General features: G+C 33.8%; 1 protein-coding gene across 1 annotated transcript in view; it reads right to left on the reverse strand.

The window, feature by feature from the left end:
* Window positions 1-1,330: 1,330 nt before the first annotated feature.
* LOC141344016 (vesicle-associated membrane protein-associated protein A-like) overlaps window positions 1,331-23,375 on the reverse strand; it is a 39,348-nt gene continuing 17,303 nt past the window's right edge. Inside the window, exons 2-6 of the mRNA XM_073848732.1 lie at window positions 20,122-20,274; window positions 16,567-16,670; window positions 14,190-14,270; window positions 3,486-3,668; window positions 1,331-1,941 (exon numbers count right to left, since the gene is read on the reverse strand). Of these exons, the coding sequence (XP_073704833.1) occupies window positions 1,780-1,941; window positions 3,486-3,668; window positions 14,190-14,270; window positions 16,567-16,670; window positions 20,122-20,274 (683 nt within the window). The 3' untranslated portion in view covers window positions 1,331-1,779. The remainder of the gene's footprint in view (window positions 1,942-3,485; window positions 3,669-14,189; window positions 14,271-16,566; window positions 16,671-20,121; window positions 20,275-23,375) is intronic.

The following is a 23,375-nucleotide window of genomic DNA, read 5'->3' on the forward strand; positions in this document are numbered from 1 at the left end:
TTTTACTCCCTACAAATTTTGACTTTTCTCCCAAAATATTTTTACTCCTGAAATATTTCAACTTTATTCCTGAAATATTTTGACTCTGGAAAAATTTCAACTTTATCCCCAAAAATTTCGACTATACTCCCGAAATATTTTTACTCTCTAAATATTTTTTATTTTACTCCCGTAGTATTCCCGACTTTACTCCCGAAATATTTTGACTTTTCTTCTGAAATATTTTTACTCCCTACAAATTTTGACTTTTCTCCCAAAATATTTTTACTCCCTACAAATTTTACTTTACTCCCAAAATATTTTTACTCCCTACAAATTTTGACTTTTCTCCCAAAATATTTTTACTCCTGAAAAATTTTGACTTTACTCCCAAAATATTTTTACTCCCTACAAATTTTACTTTACTCCCAAAATATTTTTACTCCCTACAAATTTTGACTTTTCTCCCAAAATATTTTTACTCCTGAAAAATTTTGACTTTACTCCCAAAATATTTTTACTCCCTACAAATTTTGACTTTTCTCCCAAAATATTTTTACTTCTGAAAAATTGACTTTTCTGCAAAAATATTTTGACTTTACTCCCAAAATATTTTTACTCCCTACAAATTTTGACTTTTCTCCCAAAATATTTTTACTTCTGATAAATTTTGACTTTTCTGCAAAAATATTTTGACTTTACTCCCAAAATATTTTTGCACCCGAAAAATTTACTTTTCTCCAGAAATGTTTTTACTCTCGAAAAATTTGACTTTACTCCTGAAATATTTTGACGTTTCTTCTGAAATTTTTTACTCCCTAAAAATTTTGACTTTTTTCCCAAAATATTCCAACTTCATTCCCGAAATTTGTTGAATTTACTCCCAAAATATTTTTACTCTCGCAATATTTTTACTTAACTCCCGAAATATTTTGATTTTACTCCCATAGTATTCTGACTTCATTCTTGTATTTTTCCGATTTTACTCCAGTGGTATTCCGACTTTACTCTTGTAGTACTTCTACTTTGTTCTCATAGTATTTCCACTTTATTCTTATAATTTTAAACAAAATGACAAATATTATGAACCTATATTCATAATATAATATACATTGTACGTGTTTTGACTTTTTTTTATTTGCGGTGTTATATTCGTGATTTTATATATATATATATATATATATAGTTATTACATTATAATTTTAATGTAATATTAATAACATTCGCCCATCTTTATAGCCACAAATGTCAAAATGCAGGGAGTTGAGGCTGAATTAATTACAAAAAGCAAGACTAAAAGGTCAGGTTTGAGAAACAGAAAGAAACAAAAGAAAGCCACACAAACACTGGGTTCAGTTTTTGTCTTTTGTTTTATTTGTTGAATGTCATCTAGTATGAGACAGTAAAGTGAAGACATCAGTGAACATCTGTGTGGATAAATGCTGCTCTGAGAGAAAGTACATTAATAATATAATTAATAAATGATAATTACAGTAATAAAACAGTCTGCGTTGGTATTGTTAGGAACAGAAACAGAACGCATGTACAGAAGGAGGCACCTGTGTCTCTGGTGAAGAAGGATCCACAAACGGACGCTCGAAGCTCTTCCTTCGTCTGGATGAACCGTTAAAACCACATTTTCCATTGAGTTTGAGTGAAACGAAACGAGTTTGAGGGAAGACTTTCAGATCTCGCTGGATTCCTAATCGAGCAGTTCGTGGCTCTCGCATCCGTCCGTCCCTCGACAGAAAACAGCAAATGAACCCAAACAAAGAGAGATGGAGTCGTCCTCCGCTCCTCCTACAGGACGAACTTGCCCAGGAAGAATCCGATGAAGATGGCCGCGATCACCACCAGCAGCGAGGGAAGAGAGCCGGCCTTCGACTCGCGGCCCATCGCCGAGCTGGAGTTGCTCGTCACGTGTTCGCTGCGCTGGAACTTCCTCATTCGCAAACCCTCGTCCTGATAAAAACACACAAAACCTCGTTAGCTCAATTAAGTTAGACTAATTTGTTCTTGTTTTTCATTTTATGATCACTGAATTGAAATAATGCTCAACTAAAATATAAATATTAAACAAGTCATTTTTTTATTTAGTTAAAGTAGCATAAAATTATTAACTGGACATAAAAAAAATAAAAATAAAATTAAAAATAAAATTGGACCTAAAGAGTTATATAAAAGAAAAAAAGAAATCTAAAAGCACTAAAACTACTAACTGGAAATATGTAAAAAAAAAAATTATAAATAAATATAAATTTAATGAAACTTTACCTAAACAGTAATATATAATACATTGAAACTCATAAAAATGACAAAACAAATAACAAAATTAATTCATAAATACTTCAGTACAATTAAAATAAAAAAAGTGGACACTTTAAAAATTTCAAACAGAAAATAAATCAATAAATAAAACTTAAAAATAATATTGAAAAAAGGCAAAAGTAGAAAAAATATTTAAGATTACAAAAATAATTTAAAATCACTAAAAATACTAAATAGACACAGATAGAAACTAAAACCTAAAAATAAATTAATCTCAACTAATATTTAAACAAAAACTAATAGGAATGACACAAATGAAAAAAAAAAGACCTTAATAGTAATATTAAAACCTTAACAGTAATTACATAAAAAGGAATAAAAGCACTAAAATTACTAATTAGACATAAAAACTAAAACGGAAAAAAAAAAGTTTTAGAATAATAATAATAATAATAATACATTAAAATGAAAAAAAAAAAAAAAAAAAAAAAAGTAATTACATTTAATTACATTTATAAAAAAAAAAAAATTATATATATATATATATATATATATATATATATATATATATATATATATATATATATATTTAAAAAAATGTAATTAAATTAATTACCAAAGCAGTACTATATGAAAACAAGATGGCTGAAAAAGCTGAAACTGATAAAAAAAAAAAAAATCAAACCAAATAAATAAATACTTCAACAAAATTAACATAAAAACTGAATGTACTAAAATCACTAAGTGGGCATAAAAAATGTAATCAAATAAAATAGATAAACTTGAAAAATAATGTAAAAAATGATATTAATAAAAAAAAAAAAAAAAAAAAATGTAGAAAAAAAATTACAATTAGAAATAGTATTTTTAGTGATTTAAATTCTAATTCTAAATTCTAAGTTAACACAAATAAAAACTAAAATCTAAAAATAAAAAAATGAATCCTAATTAATTATTATGAATTAATAGGAATGACACAAAAACAAAAATTATAAAAGCACTGATACCTAAAAATACTACAAAAAAATCCTAAATACTACTACATAAACAAAAACTAATAAGAATGACACGTAACAAAAAAAGAAAAGAAAAGAAAACTGAAATCACTAAAATTACAAACTGTACATAAATAAAAACTAAAACCAAATTAATACATATTTATTTAGTCGATGCTTTCACCTACTGAAATGATCTGGTGAAATGTTCTAAAAGCATGATCTGATGTCTTTTAGCTTTACCTTGAGCTGGCGATTCTCATCGTTCAGCTTGCCGACCTCCGTCTGCAAGCGTTTGCACTCGTCCAGGATCTTCTTCATCTCGGAGTCGTCCAGAGCGGCGCTAGCGGACTTCATCGCCATCGGCCCGTCCGCTTTGGATGAGTTCAGAACCGGTGCAGATTTAGACGCAGAGTCAACGTCGTTCTGGAAAAGGACAAGAAAACCATACTGAAAACTTTCAAAAAGTCATGATTTCAAAAAAGACAAAACAACCCCTGCAATCATTTTATTTTGTCTTTAAAGAGCCCACATTTAAACAGTCCTGAAAAACATGGATATATGCCTTATTTTAAAAGTGTGATATTTAGACCTAGAAAACAACAGAAAGTAAAAAATATATATATATTTAAAAAAATTTTTTTTTTAAATTTATCATCTTATTCTTAATTCTGAAATCATTGCTTCTTGGTTACACTTTCTTTAAGTTTAACTATATTTAAGTTTACTATTGTTTTACTATTAAAGATTTATTATTCATTTAAATAATTTTGATAATTTCTTGTTTTTCAGTTTATTTAGTTTCAGTTATTTTATTACTTCAAGTAAAAAAAAAATGAAAATGAGAAAGAGAAACGACTGAATATGAAACTCTTGAAGAGATGAAATCAAATGCTTGGAAAGTGGCGGCCGTACACGATGCGAATTCGGACGTTCGGAAGACCGTATGTCCACGCACACGTCACGAGTGACTTTATTTACAGACGCAGCGGTACACGCCACGATTTTAAAACCTGCCGATTTCCGAGGCGATCACATTCAGGAAGTTCCGCGCCAAAAACACAGACTCCAAGGAAGAGATCCTTTTCTTTGTGGCAGCAATGGCTTGCGAAAAAACAAAAAAGAAAAGAAACCGAAGGGCAGAGAACAACATGGACTTTCTTTTCTTCAAAAACAGCTTGAGGTAAGCGTGCAGTCTTTTAATCGTCGTCGTCGTGGAAGATATTGTAAATTACACAATCACAGCGTGCCATACAAGTTTCTGCAAATTGTGACGTTGTTTTTATACATGTTGAAATGCTGGATAGTTTAGGTATTATTGTATGCATACTGTAACTTACATGTTGTATTGTTGTGGAAGAACAGTAATGCAGAATCATAAAGCTGCCTTCAGGACTTTGCTATGTGTGACCCTGGACCACAAAACCAGTCATAAGGTTAAATTTGACAAAACTGAGATTTAGACATAATATGAAAGCTCAATAAATAAGCTTTCTATTTGACTGAGATACATCTATTTGAAAATCAGGAATCTGAGGATGCAAAAAAATCAAAAAGACTGAGAAAATCACCTTTAAAGTTGTCCAAATTAGGTTCTTAACAATGCATATTACTAATCAAAAATTACATTTTGATATGTTTACAGTAGGAATTTTACAAAAAATCTTTATGGAACATGAACTTTACTTAATTTCTTAATGATTTTTGGCATGAAAGAAAAATCTAAAATTTTGACCCATGCAATGTATTTTTGGCTATTGCTACAAATATACCCCAGCGACTTAAGACTGGTTTTGTGCTCCAGGGTCACATATGTGACCCTGTCTGTGAAAACCCAGCTAGTTTTTGTGATTGACTTTTTTGAACATTCTGTGAAAATATAACATTGATATGTTTAATATTGACTGAGCAAAATGAATACGTCAAAGATTGAAATTATAGTAAGATTAACAAGTAAAATGAATTTTTAATGCATGTTTTCTCAAAATTTGATTTTCCAACTTTAGCCTGGTTTTCACAAGCAGTGTCACACATGCTAAAATAAAGGACTGAATTTATTGTCCAGATAAATGACATGACGGGCTTCGGGAAGATGTTACGGGTGAATGTAGATGATTTCTATGAGCCTTTTATCACCAAAACGAACACAGTCATGAGGAAGAGCATCAGTGCCAAAGAAAGACTATCCGTGACATTACGGTTTCTGGCCACAGGTAAGTTGTGTGTGAGAGAGACATTAATTTTAAAGTTCTTAATTTAATCGTATTCAATAATTAAAGTTCTTTCTCATCGTGCAAATTAAATTTGCTTTATAAATGAATTACCAATGCTCATATAAAGAGAAATGTTTTATTTGTTGTAGGCGAGTCACTTGGGTTTCAGTTTCGCTTGGGAAGCACAACCGTTGGCAAAATTGTGGAAGAAACATGTGAAGTTCTACATAATGTTATGAAGGATGATTATTTGAAGGTTTGCAATTATATACAAAAAAACACTATTCATAATATGTGACCCTGGACCACAAAACCAGTCTTAAGTCGCTGGGGTATATTTGTAGCAATAGCCAAAAATGCATGGTATAGGTTAAAATTATTGATTTTTCTTTTATGTCAAAAATCATTAGGAAATTAAGTAAAGATCATGTTCCATTAAGATTTTTTGTAAAATTCCTACTGTAAACCTATCAAAATGTAATTTTTGATTAGTAATATGCATTGTTAAGAACCTAATTTGGACAACTTTAAAGGTGATTTTCTCAGTATTTTGATTTTTTTGCACCCTTAGATTTCAGATTTTCAAATAGATGTATCTCAGCCAAATATTGTCCTATCCTAACAAACCATACATCAATAGAAAGCTTATTTACTAAGCTTTCATATTATATATACACATCTCAGTTTTGTCAAATTTAACCTTATGACTGGTTTTGTGGTCCAGGGTCACATTATAACACAACACTTACGTTTGACCAGATCAACTGTAGTTAACAATATTACTTAACGTGAACTAAGAAAGTTACTTCATGCATTAAGTAGTGTTCACATACCATTACATTAGGTATTTACATCGATGTTACATTACATGTTTGGAAACTACTAAAAGAACACTTCACTGTCAGTGTTTTCTGTAATCTCATTTTTATTATTAGCAGTACGTTCTGTTCTATAAAACATGTAACATTAATGTGTTAAATGTTAATACATCAAATTTGAAGTAGTGAATAGATGAAAGATGACAAATTGCAATGATTCAAACATACGGAACCCAGAAAGAAAGTAAATAAATTACAACAATCAAAACTTAAAACTTAAACATTCTGTTTCATTCTGTGTTGCTCACAGTGTTTCTGAACTGCCTCTAGCCAAACTACTGGCAGAAAATGTATAAAATTACAGATCTTGTAGCTGATTGAATACTGTATCATCAACTTCATGCCTTAATGTGTAATTTGGCTGTAATATCAAGGAGCGTGAGGGTGGAGCAGACGCTGTGGATGGTGGATTAGGAATGTGTGAAGTATAGTAACTGCCAGACATGGGGAAGACTGGATGAGTTAGCATTGGATGGCCAGAAATTTCACTTTCTTGAGCATCATAAATCTGAGACATTATAGCTCTTTTTAATCTCAGTACTAGGGCAGGGTTTTTAATTCGCCCAAGTTCCTCCCCAACCTGTTTCCCGAAGGAAAACTCCCCTTTTTCCTCTTTATTAGCAATTCTGTCTGCAACCTTATTGAGTATTGCTAAGTTTTGTTGCTCAATGTTATCATTTTTCTGAAACTTGTACTTGACACTATGCGGCCGCTTTCCAGAGGCAGGTAGTTCCTCTTCACTTGGTGTGTCACAAGAACTTAGCTCTAAACTCAGTGACAGATCAGAGTCATTTTCCATATCATTGCATGCTCCTCCTTGAACAGTGGTGTCATCTTCAAGCTGTAAAAGATGCAATAGTAAAAATGTAAACCAGGACAATGAAAATGTCCTATTCTGTATTCCTGTTACCTTCACATACTGTATCTGTATCCCTTGCTCTTTACTTTTCCCTCTCTCCCTAGTAATCTACTTGCTTCCAAACTACTTTGACTTGATCTCTGCATAACAAAGGGCTTCTGAAACTGCAAATGTTGTAATATCCGCTTCTACTGTATCTTGCTGTTGGCTGTTTATAGCCACTACCACTTGCTTTTTCCTTTATTAGTTTTCCAAACTGTGTCCTGAGCGTGGCCATTCTTGTTTGGACATCGTTTACTGTATTAAACAATACCAGAAATTAAAAAAAAAAAAAACTAAAATGTTAAATCATGCAGTGTGTCTCTGTAAATTTAGGGTGATCAGATTAGCCTTTTTCACACTTCCGTGTTTCTGGCTTCCGGACTGGCGCTCGCAGGGTAAGAGTTTTTCCGGTGACAGCAGCGGCCGTACTTAACAAGCGTAAGTTCGGGAATCAAAGTCTATTTTTACAAAATAGATACTATGATACTACGATATATACTGGTGTTTTGCTCTAAAAATAGCAAACATTTCTTCAAAAACTTTGTGTCAGCTTCTGGTCATCACAAATACTTTGTTTATTTAATTATGAATGTTAGCACTTATAATACAGTACAGTTTTGAGTTTTGCCGTTATGTCTATTTGGTGCTGGCTGTGCATTATGACTCTTCGCGTCATTTTTTTCGTGATTATTAATATTGTTATTATTATTATTAAAGTAATATTGTATTTTCTACTTGCTGTCCTTTGCATTATTCATTTTACGGTGTAAATGTACGTTGCATAATGTGCCCAGGGATATACATAATAAAATAATATAATACTAAACAAGAGATGACTCCGATTAATGGCTTTATTCCTTTTGGATCTGGATTACGTTGTTGTACTGAGTTTATGCATCATCCGGACTCAGAATCATTTAATTTATTCTTGGGAAAATGTGCATTTGGATATAAAGGCTGTCAAATGCTGTCATTATTTACCATGATGTAGTGATTCGAGGGAAATGAGTAAATTGAGAAAATACGCTTAAATATACCGGAGATTGAGAACAGAAACTATAGCTGGCGCTGTGTTGAGCTTATTATATTGACAAGTAGCGGTCTGAGTGCCCTTATAAATTACAAACAAGTAAACTGTTGTTTCTTTGTTGAAATTATAACAACAACTTGGAAAGCAGACAAAACAGAAAAGGTAAGAAGCATTATTTGAGACAAGAGCATATTAATATAATAGGCGCAGACCTGTAGCGGAACTGACTTTACCCTGCGCTGACGTAATTTCCGATTTTTGTGAAAAAGGCTTATTGTTTGCCCATGAAATCTGAGAGGAAGTCTGTGTATAATATACTGTGTATGTACAGTTAAATATAACTGCTCTCTGTCTATCTCATAACTGCATATAAAAAATATGAGCTGTGACTCTTTGCTACACATGCAGGAACCGTCTGATCACCCTTGCGTGTGTACACTGGTTGCAAACTTAACAACACTTCACCTCTACAGCAGCGCTAACAAGCATATGCATTAAAGACACTGTACAGCATTGTAACGTATGTTTTAACGTAGTATTATGCACGTCGAGGGAGCTAGTTGGCCACCACTAAAGCGAGCAATAGCTGTAGCAAACAATAGGTGACAGCTCACCTGATAAATGTAGCTCTTGGGCGATCCGCTGTAAAATGTCATCTCGGACGACCCTGTCATGATAGATGCTGCTCGATATATCATACAGCGCTCGATGTTCTTGCCAAAGTTCAGCCAGTTTGTCCTCTTTCTCGACAGTCCAAATTCTCCGTGGCGCTGCCATGTTCATCTTTCTTCTTCTGTGGTTTTCTTTTCTTAGCTTCTGATTGGTCTTTTCCAGTTTGATCAACATTTTTCTCGTTCAACAGCACACACGTCACGCTTTCAATCCGACAGCTCCTGAAGTTTAAAAATGATCGTGAGGTCGGGAAGTCCTCGTAAGGCACTTTGCTCGTCTCGTAATTTCTCACACACCATACGAGCCCCGACCATACGAGAAGAGACGATTACCCCCGATAACCAAAAAAATCGTATGCGAGCTCGTACGACCTCAAAAATCGCAGCGTGTACGCCCGCCTTAAGTGAAATTCAGGGTGTCTGGGCTGAGATGAGACGCTCCTCAGGCCACAGACGGGAAACACACACACCGGCCAAATCTGACTGAGACGTGAGAGAACGACCAATAATGGAGCCAGGACTGATGTGGGCTTTAATGACATCACACTGCCTGGGCGTGGAAGGGCATGGGCATTTGCATTGTGGGTAAAAACAGAAAAGATCAAAATATAACACCCTCACTTAGAGCTGCAGAGTTCAGGGAGTAAACCTCAAAGCAATTTTCTGAAAACCGTCGCAACTGCAGTAAAAAAAAAAATCAGCTTGGCCAACATTTTGTGATTATTTTTATGATTATTACATTTTGTTTAAATGTTTTGAAAGAAGTATTTTTCTGCTCACTAAGGCTACATTTATTTGATCAAAAACAGGAAAAAATTTAAAATATTATTCTATTTTTAAAATACCAGGCTTCTACGACAGCAATTGAGTGCCACATAAAAAAAGGGTAAGATTACGAGACTAGTCGAAATACTGTTTGAATGAAGTCGCAATACTGCAAGAACGAAGTCGCAATACTTCAGGAACAAAGTCGCAATACCGCGAGAAAAATTTCACAATACTATGGGAACGAAGTCGCAATAGTACTAGTAATAATTTATTAATTACTATGGGAACAAAGCCGCAAGAGTACATGAACTAAGTCGCAATACATCAGGAACGAAGTCGCAATACTTCGGGAACCAAGCTGCAATAGTACAGGGACTAAGTCGCAATACTTCGGGAACCAAGTCTCAATACTACGGGAACAAAGTCTCGATACTTTGGGAACGAAGTCTCAATACTTTGGGAACGAAGTCTCAATACTACAGGAACTAAGTCTCAATACTACAGGAACTAAGTCTCAATACTACGGGAACAAAGTCTCGATACTTTGGGAACGAAGTCTCAATACTACGGGAACGAAGTCTCAATACTTTGGGAACGAAGTCTCAATACTACAGGAACTAAGTCTCAATACTACGGGAACAAAGTCTCGATACTTTGGGAACGAAGTCTCAATACTACGGGAACGAAGTCTCAATACTACAGGAACTAAGTCTCAATACTACGGGAACAAAGTCTCGATACTTTGGGAACGAAGTCTCAATACTACGGGAACAAAGTCTCGATACTTTGGGAACGAAGTCTCAATACTTTGGGAACGAAGTCTCAATACTACAGGAACTAAGTCTCAATACTACAGGAACTAAGTCTCAATACTACGGGAACAAAGTCTCGATACTTTGGGAACGAAGTCTCAATACTACGGGAACGAAGTCTCAATACTTTGGGAACGAAGTCTCAATACTACAGGAACTAAGTCTCAATACTACGGGAACAAAGTCTCGATACTTTGGGAACGAAGTCTCAATACTACGGGAACGAAGTCTCAATACTACAGGAACTAAGTCTCAATACTACGGGAACAAAGTCTCGATACTTTGGGAACGAAGTCTCAATACTACGGGAACAAAGTCTCGATACTTTGGGAACGAAGTCTCAATACTACGGGAACGAAGTCTCAATACTTTGGGAACGAAGTCTCAATACTACAGGAACTAAGTCTCAATACTACGGGAACAAAGTCTCGATACTTTGGGAACGAAGTCTCAATACTACGGGAACGAAGTCTCAATACTACAGGAACTAAGTCTCAATACTACGGGAACGAAGTCTCAATACTACAGGAACGAAGTCGCAATACTTCGGGAACCAAGCTGCAATAGTACAGGGACTAAGTCGCAATACTTCGGGAACCAAGTCTCAATACTACGGGAACAAAGTCTCGATACTTTGGGAACGAAGTCTCAATACTACGGGAACGAAGTCTCAATACTTCGGAAACGAAGTCTCAATACTACGGGAACGAAGTCTCAATACTACGGGAACGAAGTCTCAATACTACGGGAACGAAGTCGCAATACTTCGGGAACGAAGTCTCAATACTACGGGAACGAAGTCTCGATACTTTGGGAACGAAGTCTCAATACTACGGGAACGAAGTCTCAATACTTCGGAAACGAAGTCTCAATACTACGGGAACGAAGTCTCGATACTTTGGGAACGAAGTCTCGATACTTTGGGAACGAAGTCTCAATACTACGGGAACGAAGTCTCGATACTACGGGAACGAAGTCTCGATACTTTGGGAACGAAGTCTCGATACTTTGGGAACGAAGTCTCAATACTACGGGAACGAAGTCTCAATACTTTGGGAACGAAGTCTCGATACTTTGGGAACGAAGTCTCGATACTTTGGGAACGAAGTCTCGATACTTTGGGAACGAAGTCTCGATACTTTGGGAACGAAGTCTCGATACTTTGGGAACGAAGTCTCGATACTTTGGGAACGAAGTCTCGTACTGTTGCGGCTTTGTTCCCGTAGTATTGAGACTTCGTCCCAAAGTATCGAGACTTCGTTCCCAAAGTATTGAGACTTCGTTCCCAAAGTATTGAGACTTCGTTCCCAAAGTATTGCGACTTATTGCGGCTTCGTTCCCGTAGTATTATGAACTAAGTCGCAATACTTGGGAACGAAGTCTCAATACTACGTGAACAAAGCCGAAATACTACGGGAACGAAGCCGCAATACTACTCGAAATATTTTGCCTTTATTTTTGTAATATTTTGACTTTATTCTTGGAATTTTGACTTTACTCTTTAAATATTTTTTTTTTTTTACGTGGCACTAAAAACGCTGTCATAGTTTTCTATGTGAATATCTGAATTTTCAGCATTACTCCAGTCTTCGGCTTCACATGATCCTTCAGAAATCATTTTTATATACTGATTTGCTGCTCAGGGAACAATTCCAGTCAATTCTTTCAATCACTATTAATTTAGTCTGCATGTTGCATTTGTCTAATTCGATAAACTACATCAAAATAACAGTGTTTGATTGCAAGCACGACCTTTGACATCAACAACAAAACGTGAAGCGTTTCCTCCTGACCCTGCTGACCTTTGACCTACCCTACTGATCTCTCTCTGCTCTGACCATGCATCCTGCTCTCTGCTCTGACCCTCACTGATCATCACAGGCCTGGAGGCCTTGACACCTGACATTCTGACTTCCTGGACGTCACGCCAGTTGCTAAAGCTGCCTGAGGCGGGAGGGAAGGGCGGGCGTCTGCTAAGCGAGGAGTGGACATCAGCCCAAGCTGGAGCCGGAGATGGAGCTGGAACCAGAGCTGAAGCCGCACGGAACCAGTGGAACAGGCTCCTCTTCTGAGGACTCTGGGATGCCACAGCAGAGCGGAGGAACAAACAGGAAGTGACACAAACTGTGTGTGTGTGTGGGTGTATTAGGACTGCACGATTTTGGGGGGAAAAATATACTTGCGACTTTTCTGATAAAAAATAGTGACTGCAATTTAAAATGTGATTTTTAAAAATGCTTCAGGTTTGCTGTACTTGTTACTATAATAAAAACCATGAAAAAATGTTGATTGACATAAATGTAAACTGAAATAAAATTAAAAGCTAGCTGACAAAACAACATGGCTTGTTTACATTTAGTGTAACTTGATGTACTAAAAAAACTAAACAAAAACAATTTAGTCATAAAAAAAAAACAACTAATCAGGACAAAAACACAATAAAACTGCTAAATCTTTTAAATTAAAATGAAAACAGAAAATACAACAATATAATAACTTATGGTATGTTAATGATACTAAATAACACTAACACTAAATAATAATTTGGCCAAATATTTAGTGTATACTAGTGCTGTGCAATGATTTATCGCAATTAATTGCATCCAAAATAAAAGTGTTTGTTTACATAATATTTGTGTGTACTGTGTATATTTATTATTTATATATAAATACACACACATGCATGGATATCTTTAAGAAAATTACATTATTTTCATACATTAAATATTAAATATTTTTATTAAATATATTTATGTTAATTTACATGCAAATATATGTACATGTATGTGTGTGTATTTACATATAGATAATAAATAAACACTACACATATGTAAACAAAAACTTGTATTTTGGATGCAATTAATCGTTGCACAGCAATAGTGTTTACATATCAACAAACTATTATAATTCATTATTATTATTTTAATAATTATTATACTACTACAAAATAAAAATTCACTATAAAATAAAACAAAATAGTATTTAAGAAAAATATAAATGCATTTTTATTTTAAAAAATTAATTGTGATTTATTTACTTATATTTAAGCCTTAATTTCCTCATTAATAAATGTTAAACCATCAAGGTTTAATTTGGGGGGGGGGGGCACAAGAAGCTTATTTTTTTGTTAGAAAATTTTGCATGTTGCATCTTTAATTTAGCGCTATTTTGATTAATCGTGCAGCCCTAGTTATTAACAGTATTGGTGAAAAGCAGCTAGTTCAGGGAGAAAAAACTATTAATTCTAAAAAAAAAAAAACCTACTGAAGCTTCAAAACTTAACTTCAAACTGAAAAATCTCTAAATAGCTGTCCTAAAAAAGCAGCTGTAAGTGTTTTCAGATGTTTTCAGCCAGACTCAATCAAACTCTCATTCTCTGTCTAAAATCTCCACCTCCCAAAGACGTCAGCCAATCAGAATGAGAAGAGTGATTGACAGGTAGGGTGCCAGTTTGTGATTGGCTGACTCTGACTCCTGTGCTGTTCACACCTGTTTCACTAATAGCCATCCAAAACAATCACTTACAGAACCTTGTGTGAGTAAATGTTCTGTGTTAAGCATGTTCTGCTAGTGAAACATAATTATAATTAGATTTACAGCAGTATAACAGGGTGGAGCGAACTGCAGACGCTCCCACGCGCCCCTTTCCTTCCTGTTCGTCTCTCTGTACTCACCACTTTATCGTTTTCAGACGGCAGCTCAAAGACGCATCTGAGTTTGGAATCCATGAGCTCATCGGGTTTCGCGTCTTTCCACTGAAACACATGAAAAATAGGCAATTCATCAGCCACAAGCACTACCAGCTGCCCATACACATACCACACACACACACACACACACACACACACACACACACACACACACACACACACACACACACACACACACACACACACACACACACACACACACACACACACACACACACACACACACACACACACACACACACACACACACACAGTGTCTCAAAACCTAGTGAGCAGCCTAACTAGACAGCATGTTTGAGGATCACAAGCTTGATTGACTGTATTATCCCTCCTAAGTCTACTCTATCATACTTAAGGCAAGATACTGCAGGTGAATAGGGTAAAAAAACAAAACAAACTAATAGTTATCACCTTACTTACTCAGTTGATTGATTACATTGATAATTGCAAACTTTTTTGTATTACAAGTTTTCTGAAATGTTAGGTTTAAATATGCAGATGAGCCATTTTTTAATGACAAAAATCTAAACACTGGATGAGTTTGTTTCAAATTAATTTTTTGACATATTACGAGTCAAATGTTTTTACAGAAGGGATTTTGGGTATTTCATTTTGTCACTCCGTAATTCAGAAAAAACTGAGAATAAAATGTTGCATAAAATCAAGCCAATTATATATGAACAAATCCCTCTGTAAAAACATTCAGGATGTAGACAGGAATAAAAATGTAAAGTGTGGTGTGTGTAAGTGCTGCTGAAGTGGAGATTTATGGCTCAGTGTAGGAGAAAAAAACTCATTTGGGAGAAAACGGCCTTTATAAATATGTATTGTAATTCATATTGACACAAACAGATAAAGTGCTCTAATAGAAACACTTAACAGTGTCTTTTGGATGTTTTCTTTCCACTAGTCTGAAAAAACACACAAAAAATCCAAAAATCTCAAACTTGACAGGTGAATGAAAAAACAGCATTTTTGCCTGCAGTGTCTTCCCTTAATGATGAATTTCTAATGCCTATAAATGATAAACATGAATAAAACTCGCTGTCACACACAATCAGTTTTTTGGAAATAATCTGATTTATGGAAATAAGATTTATTGATATATGGTTTGTTAGGATAGGACAATATTTGAAAATCTGGAATCTGAGGGTGCAAAAAAAAATATTGAGAAAATCTCCTTTTAAAACTGTCCAAATGAAGTTCTTAGCAATGCATATCACTAATGAAAAAATAAGTTTTCATAAACACTGCTGCTCAAAAGTTTGGGCTCAGTAAGATTTGTAATGTTTTTTTTTAAAAGAGCTCATCATGCATTTATTTGATCAAAAGAACAGAAAAAAAAACAGTAAAATTGCTAAATGTTATTACAATATAAAATAATGTTTTTTATGTTAATATACTTTAAAATATAATTTATTTCTGTGACTCAAAGCTGAATTTTCATCAGCTGCTACTCCAGTCTTCAGTGTCACACGATCCTTCAGAAATCATTCTAATATGCTGATTTATTATTAGAATTATCAATGTTGGAAACATTTTTTTAAACCTGTAATTCTTTTCTTCAGGATTCTTTGATCAAAATTCTTTATTCAAAATATAAATCTTTTCTAACAATTTAAATCTATAAATGTACTGATCCCAAACTTTTGAACAGTAGTGTATATTGATGGTAAAACTTTCTACTTTAAATAAATGCTGCTGTTGTTAAACTTTTATTGATCAAGAAATGCTGAAAAAAGTATCACAGGTTACAAAAAAATAAGGAGCATAACTGTTTCCAACATTGATAATAAATCAGCATATTAGAATGATTTCTGAAGGATCATGTGATGCTGAAGACTGGAGTAATGATGCTGAGAATTCAGCTTTGCATCACAGGAATAAATTACATTTTAAAATATATTTACATAGAAAACAGTTATTTTAAATTGAAATAATATTTCACAATATTACAGTTTTTTCTGCATTTTAGATCAAATAAATGCAGCCTCGATGAAACATTTTCAAAAAACATTAAAAATCTTACTGATCCCAAAAAAATCTTCATGGAACATGATCTTTACTTAATATCCTAATGATTTTTGGCATTAAAGAAAAAATGACCATTTTGACCCATACAATGCATTTTAGATATCGCTACAAATATGCAAAGGTTCAATAAACCGTTTCATTTAATCTAAAAAAAAAAATCAGATTTTTCTGACTTATGTCAGGCTTTAAAGGATTTAAACAGCTAAGCTAAACAGAGTGTTTGCTGCCATCTGCTGGTGTGAACACACAGTTACAGCACTGAACAGCACACTTAGTGTAGCTTTATAGAAAGCAATGGGACATTTACCATGGCTTCAGCATCTGTGACGGCTGCGGGGGCGAAGATGGTCTGTACCATGAACTTGTGTTTACTTTTCTCATTGGGGTCGTAATCAAATGGCTGCAGCATAACTGTGACATAAAGACAAATGTTCAAACATTAAACATGACAGTAGAATCATTTCTAAAGAGACATTAGTGAATATTCCATATGTGGCAACAGTAACTCAACAATAAAGCAGCATGAAAGTAGACTTCGCATGAGGTTTTGTGTGAGAGACATACAATTTTAAGTCAATATTCACTGAGTTTATGAGAAGCACCAATGATTCATGAATGAATCATTCCTTTGAGTCTCATGTGTTTAATCACTGGTTAAAGGATTACTCCACTTCCTGTGGAGCAATAGAAATGTCCTGATCATTTACTCACTTTCATGTCATCCAAGATATTCATGTCTTTCTTTCTTCAGTTGCAAAGAATTTTTTTTTGGATGACAACATTTCAGGATTATTCCCCATATAGTGGACTTCAATGGTGCTCAATGGATTAAAGGTTAAAAATGCAGTTTAAATGCAGCTTCAAAGGCCTCTAAACAATCCCAGCTGAGCAATAAGGGTCTTATCTACCAAAACAATCTGTCATTTTGCTTAATAAATGAATATTTACACACTTTTTAACCTCAAATGCTCATCTTGTCTAGCTCTAACTGATCTCTGTGTATTCCGGTTCAAGGCAGTTAGGGTATGTCTAAAAACTCCCATCTCATTTTCATCTCTAACTTCAAAATCATCCTACATCGCTGTTTTACTCTCTTTTTTGTTGTAAAGGGAGTTTGATACTTCTGCAGTGATGTAGGACAATTTTGAAGTTGGAGGAGAAAATGAGACGGGAGTTTTTAGACATACCCTAACTGTATTGAACCAAACAATATATATGTATTTTTTTTTTTTTTTAGAAAATAACCAATTGTTTCACTAGTTAAGACATTTCTTTCTCAGCTGGGATTGTTTAAAGCCCCTAGAAGCCGCACTGAAACTGCATTTTTAAATTTCAATCCGTTGAGCACCATTGAAGTCCACTATATGGAGAAAATTCCTGAAATGTTTTTCTCAAAAAACTTAATTTCTTTGTGACTGAAGGGGAAAAAAAAGACATGAACTTGGATGACCAGGGGGTGAGTAAACTATCAGGAAATTATTATTCTGAAAGTGGAGTAACCCTTTAAATTGTCTTTTGATTTTAGATAAAATAACACTAAAATAACCAATGCAAAGTCAGTTTTTGCACTAATGCATTTTTAAGAAAGTAGGATTTTATTTTCGTATTATTAAAGGAACAGTTCATACATGGGTCAAAGACGAAAAAGAATGTGTAATACTGCTTTAAATTGTTATTTTTCCAATTTTTTTTTTTTTAATTTTTCTGTTTAATATAATTACATTAATGTTTTTCTGAGCAAAAAATAAATATCATACATTTTCTCTAATTTACAGAAGACACCCATTAAAATGTCATTCAGTGTAACAATCTTGTCAGGCATATTTATAACAAAAATCAATTTATGACATATTAAAAGACTAATTACTTTCACCCCAAATACTAATTAGTTGTAATTCTACATTTGTAACATTTGCCACTATCCTAGGTTTTGCCCATTTGTCAGTAAGATTTTTTACTTATATAAAACACAATCAAATTTAATATTCTCCCTTATTCTTTTATATATTTTAATACGGACAAGTCAGAATAAGCATCAATCCTAAAATGTTTTCCTCAAAAAAAAGAATTTCTTTATGACTGAAGAAAGAAAGACATGAACATCTTGGATGACAAGACATTATCAGAATTTTTATTTCGAAGCAATCCTTTAAAACCAGTTTTAAAGATTCATTCACAGGTTTAACTCACTAAATGAATGAAAACAGCAGTCAATGGGTCACATTAGTGATGATTTTTAGTGAACAGAAGCTTAAATTTAGGTCTCTTCTTCACACAAATCATCATGTGACCCTGGACCACAAAACCGGTCTTAAGTAGCACAGGTATATTTGTAGCAATAGCCAAAAATACATTGTATGGGTCAAAATGATCAATTTTTCTTTTATGCCAAAAATCATTAGGATATTAAGTAAAGATCATGTTCCATGAAGATATTAAGTACATTTCCTACCATAAATATATTAAAACTTAACTTTTGATTAGTAATATGCATTGCTAAGAACTTCATTTCGACAACTTTAAAGGCGATTTTCTCAAAATGTAGATTTTCTTTGCATTTTCAAATAGTTGTATCTCAGGCAATGTCCTATCTATCCTAACAAACTATATATCAATGGAAAGCTTATTTATTCAGCTTTCAGATAATGTATAAATCTCAATTAAAAAAAAAAATTACCATTATGACTGGTTTTGTGGTCCAGGGTCACATATGACCTCAAAAGACTTGGAATATAAAAATATACAGTCATAGAAACTACTGTTATGATGCTTTTGTGCTGCTTTTTGAAGCTTTAAACCTATTTGTGCTTGCAAATAAAAAAAAAAAAAGGAAATCACATGGGTTTAGAATAGCAAGAAGTTGAGCAAGTAAATGACAGATTAAGAAGGAAGTCCACTTTCAGTAAAATGTAATAATCCATGTTCACATGAGGCAATCCACAAGACTGGACCACAAAACCAGTCATAAGGGGGACATTTGAGAGGTTTACATCATCTGAATAAATAAGCTTTGCATTGATGTATGGTTTGTGAGGATAGGACAATATTTGGCCGAGATACAACTATTTGAAAATCTGGAATCTGAGGGGGCAAAAAATCTAAATATTGAGAAAATCGCCTTTAAAGTTGTCCAAATGAAGTTCTTAGCAATGCATATGACTAATCAAAAACTAAGCTTTGATATATTTACAGTAGGGAATTTACAAAATATTTTCATGGCCATAATGATTTTTGGCATAAAAGAAAAATACAATGTATGTCTGTGCTACTTACGGCTGGTTTTGTGGTCTAGGGTCACATATGTGACCCTGGACCACAAAACCAGTCATAAGGTTAAATTTGACAAAACTGAGATGTATACATCATATGAAAGCTCAATAAATAAGCTTTCTATTGATGTATGGTTTGTTAGGATAGGACAATATTTGGCTGAGATGCATCTATTTGAAATCAGAAATCTGAGGATGCAAAAAAATCTAAAAGACTGAGAAAATCACCTTTAAAGTTGTCCAAATTAGGTTCTTAACAATGCATTTTACAAATCAAAAATTACATTTTGATATGTTTACAGTAGGAATTTTACAAAAAATCTTCATGGAACATGAACTTTACTTAATTTCTCAATGATTTTTGGCATAAAAGAAAAATCAAAAATTTTGACCCATGCAATGTATTTTTGGCTATTGCTACAAACATACCCCAGCGACTTAAGACTGGTTTTGTGCTCCAGGGTCACAAATGGTCTTGTTTCATCAAAATAAAGATTGATATTGATTGATAATGATTTCAGACAAAAACTAAACAAACCTACATTGATTTCCAGAGTAGCTGAAGCTGAATATTGTGTGTTCAGTGGACTGACCTGAGATGGTGAGCGTGGCCCCGGGTTCGATGATGCCGCTGTTCGGCCGTACGCAGTATCTGCGCGGCGCTGTGGTCTTCACTTTGAAACATACTTTCTTCTCTGACGGATTCTTTAGCTTCAGGTTAGCAGTGACGACATCTGTAAATGGACCTGCGAAGAAGAGCAGAACATCACATCAGGAGATCATTAACATACACAGCATTTGTTTTTTTAATGGACCAGTTTATTGAACTTTTAAATAATCATCCTTTATGGCACAAACAGTCAGATTTAGGGCTCTACAGTGCATTTGCGACTGAAAACTACTGCATGCGACTATGAAAAAACATTTAGGAGCACCAGCGCAACTGACCCGATCAGGATATTGGCGTTTGCGCTGAGGGGAGCCTCAAAGGTTTTTACATGTTTTTGCAATGTTATTAGTTTTAGTCAAATTTTAGTCACTTCTATATGTGATAGTTTTAGTCCAATTTTAGTCGACGAAAAGCCAAAAAGGTTTTAGTCTAGTTTTAGTCAAAAAAAAGGGGGAAAAAGTAGTCTTTTAACAAATTAATGTAGGTCAGTAAGTATTTTGCTGTTGGGTAGTGTCACTTATAAGTTCTGAAAATAGCAGATCTATAGTTCAACACAATGTGAGCTTCCGGATCGACTATTTTCACCAATAATTACAATAATGAATGAATGTTTTAAAACATAAAAGACAAACAAGGATGGAATGCTAAAACGGCTTGCCATAGCGGCAGATATTTTTCGGTTTTAATTGGCATGCACAATTGCAGAAATGTCATGCATTTTAAACGTCTGACGGACCACCCACTAACATTTTCATCTATTCTCATCTCGTCAACGAAAACTCACACACGTCTCGTCATGTTTTAAGCATCAATGAGCCAATTTTATCTCGTCAACGTCTCGTTATCGTCATGGAAAATAGTGGCGTCAACGAAATGATTTCGTCATCGTCATCGTTGACGAAAACAACACTGGCCTTCACATTACAACTTCTGTGTAAAAAAAAAAACAATAAGCGAGAGGAAACAAGGCGTAAACACTTCAAACAAAGGCAGAGCAGAGACTCAAACACGTTCAAAGTCTCACAAAAAGAAACAAGCACAAAGACTCCACTGTGTTTTTACGGTCACAGTCGGTCTTTATTGAATTACATAATTGCTAAAGTACCATAAAATTACAATTTACTGGCATTTCAAACAGCACTATTTTTGAAGGTCTTTCAGTGAGACAACAGTAAATCTCATCGACGTAATCCTCCATCACACCGTATGCTCCACCAGGAAAGTCAACGCATGGCCTGAGCATGCCTTCAATGGCCCAAACGCGTCACTAATGTCTTCTGTGCAAACAGACTGTACATTAGAAGCACCTGATCCATAAATGTGGCAAATATGGAGGCTCAGAAAATTATGTTAAAGTTGGCACTAAAGTTATACAACAGAGACAGTGTCACGGCAGAATAAATGACATTAACCTGCAGTGTGATGGATGACGCATGAATGTAATATGTAAGAAAACAGGTTTAACCTCTTAAACTCTTCTGCATATTTGGGATTTTTTACTGATTTTGGCATTCTTGAATTTAAAACAGTGCCGTACTCACATACATTGGAGTAAATTGGTAAAAATGGTCTCATTTTACAGTAAATATGCATTTTTACAAATTCTAATTTAGCTTTTCGTATTATGTTTTTAGTTAAACGTCTGTTATTTGAGATCTGTTTGGTCTATGATGCTGCAGAAAGTTTCTTTTGATTCCACTGTGTGCCAGTAAACTGGAAAAACAAGAATTTTTTGTTGTGCCAACAAAGCACAATTTAACTTAAAATGAATGAGTTAGTAAAATAATATTCTTTGGCCATTTGTTAATATACAAATAAATGCAGTCTGGCTGAGCAAAGGAGAATGTTAGAATAAATGTATTAATAGAGCTGTTGCAATGATTGTTATTATTTGTGTTCTTTTTTATTTTATTTTACAGAACAACAGTAAAATTACAATACTAACATTTATGAATGCTGACTTTTAAGACCTCAGACCTACATTTTTTTTGCCTTTTTTAATTAAATTTTTTTAAATTTGAGATCTGTTAGGTCTATGATGCTGCAGAAAGCCATTTCTTTTTTAAAGTTACAGAGATTTAATTGAAGGGAGGCAAAATGTCCTGCAAGATAAGGCACACCTGAATTGAAAAGTATCCCATTTCCACATACATTGGGCTAAATGGATGACAATGGTCTCATTTTACACAAAACACCTCAGATTTTAACACATGGGTGGAATAATTCATAATTATTATTGCATTCGTTCATAATCCATAGTTTTTCCAACTCTCACAGAGTGAGATGCGAGCACGCTGGGGGGCATTGCCCATTTTGTGGGGCAAATTCTGACCCTTTTTTAGGTTATTTTATATACCATAAATGTAAAAATGATGGGAATGAGTTTTATTCTGATAAATGCTGGAAGTAGGGATACATCAATATGAAAATCTTGCCCAAAGCCACAGCTGAACAAAATTACACACTGGGCATGAGGCTGATTACCGAACATGTTTTTTCGTGTTTTTCCACCATGCATTTTTCGCATTTTTTTTTTCACCACTGCATTAAATAGCAAATATTTGCTTTTTAAAGTTTTGCCTTGCTTTTCAAAGAAAAAAATTTATTCCAAAACAATTTAAAAATATTTAACGCTGAACATTTTCCAAATTCATTTTCATTTTTCTGGATTCCATTTTTTCGTGTTTTGAATTTTTCGAGACTTTATTGTAATGGTTACATTAAAAAAATAAACATTTTATTATTTTTCTCAAATTCAGTGAATCTTTATTCCATTTTAATAGTCTCATTACATTTCAATAATCAAAATAATGTCTAATTAATTTATAAAGATGAATAAGATTTTATAAAGAAATATTTATTATTTATTTTTATGAAAAAACGTCTTTTTCTTGTAAATAAATTCTGGTAAATATTCCTAAATATTGTTTTAACAAGTAGATTTCTATTATTACATAAAGTATATTTCTGTCAAGTTTAACCAAACTTTTATTTTGACGGGTTGCTGCCTTTACATTTGTTTGTGTATAAATATGAGAATGTTTTTTTCTCAAAAGAAAAGGTAAAATGCTCATTAAGTTACTCTTACAGCAGTTCTAGAGATTATGTTTGTGTTCATGTACACTGTAAAAAGTTTTCACCAGATTCAACTTTAAAACCTAAGTTCAGCAGCTGCCT

Source organism: Garra rufa, chromosome 10 (assembly GCF_049309525.1).
Source record: "Garra rufa chromosome 10, GarRuf1.0, whole genome shotgun sequence".
NCBI lineage: Eukaryota > Metazoa > Chordata > Actinopteri > Cypriniformes > Cyprinidae > Garra > Garra rufa.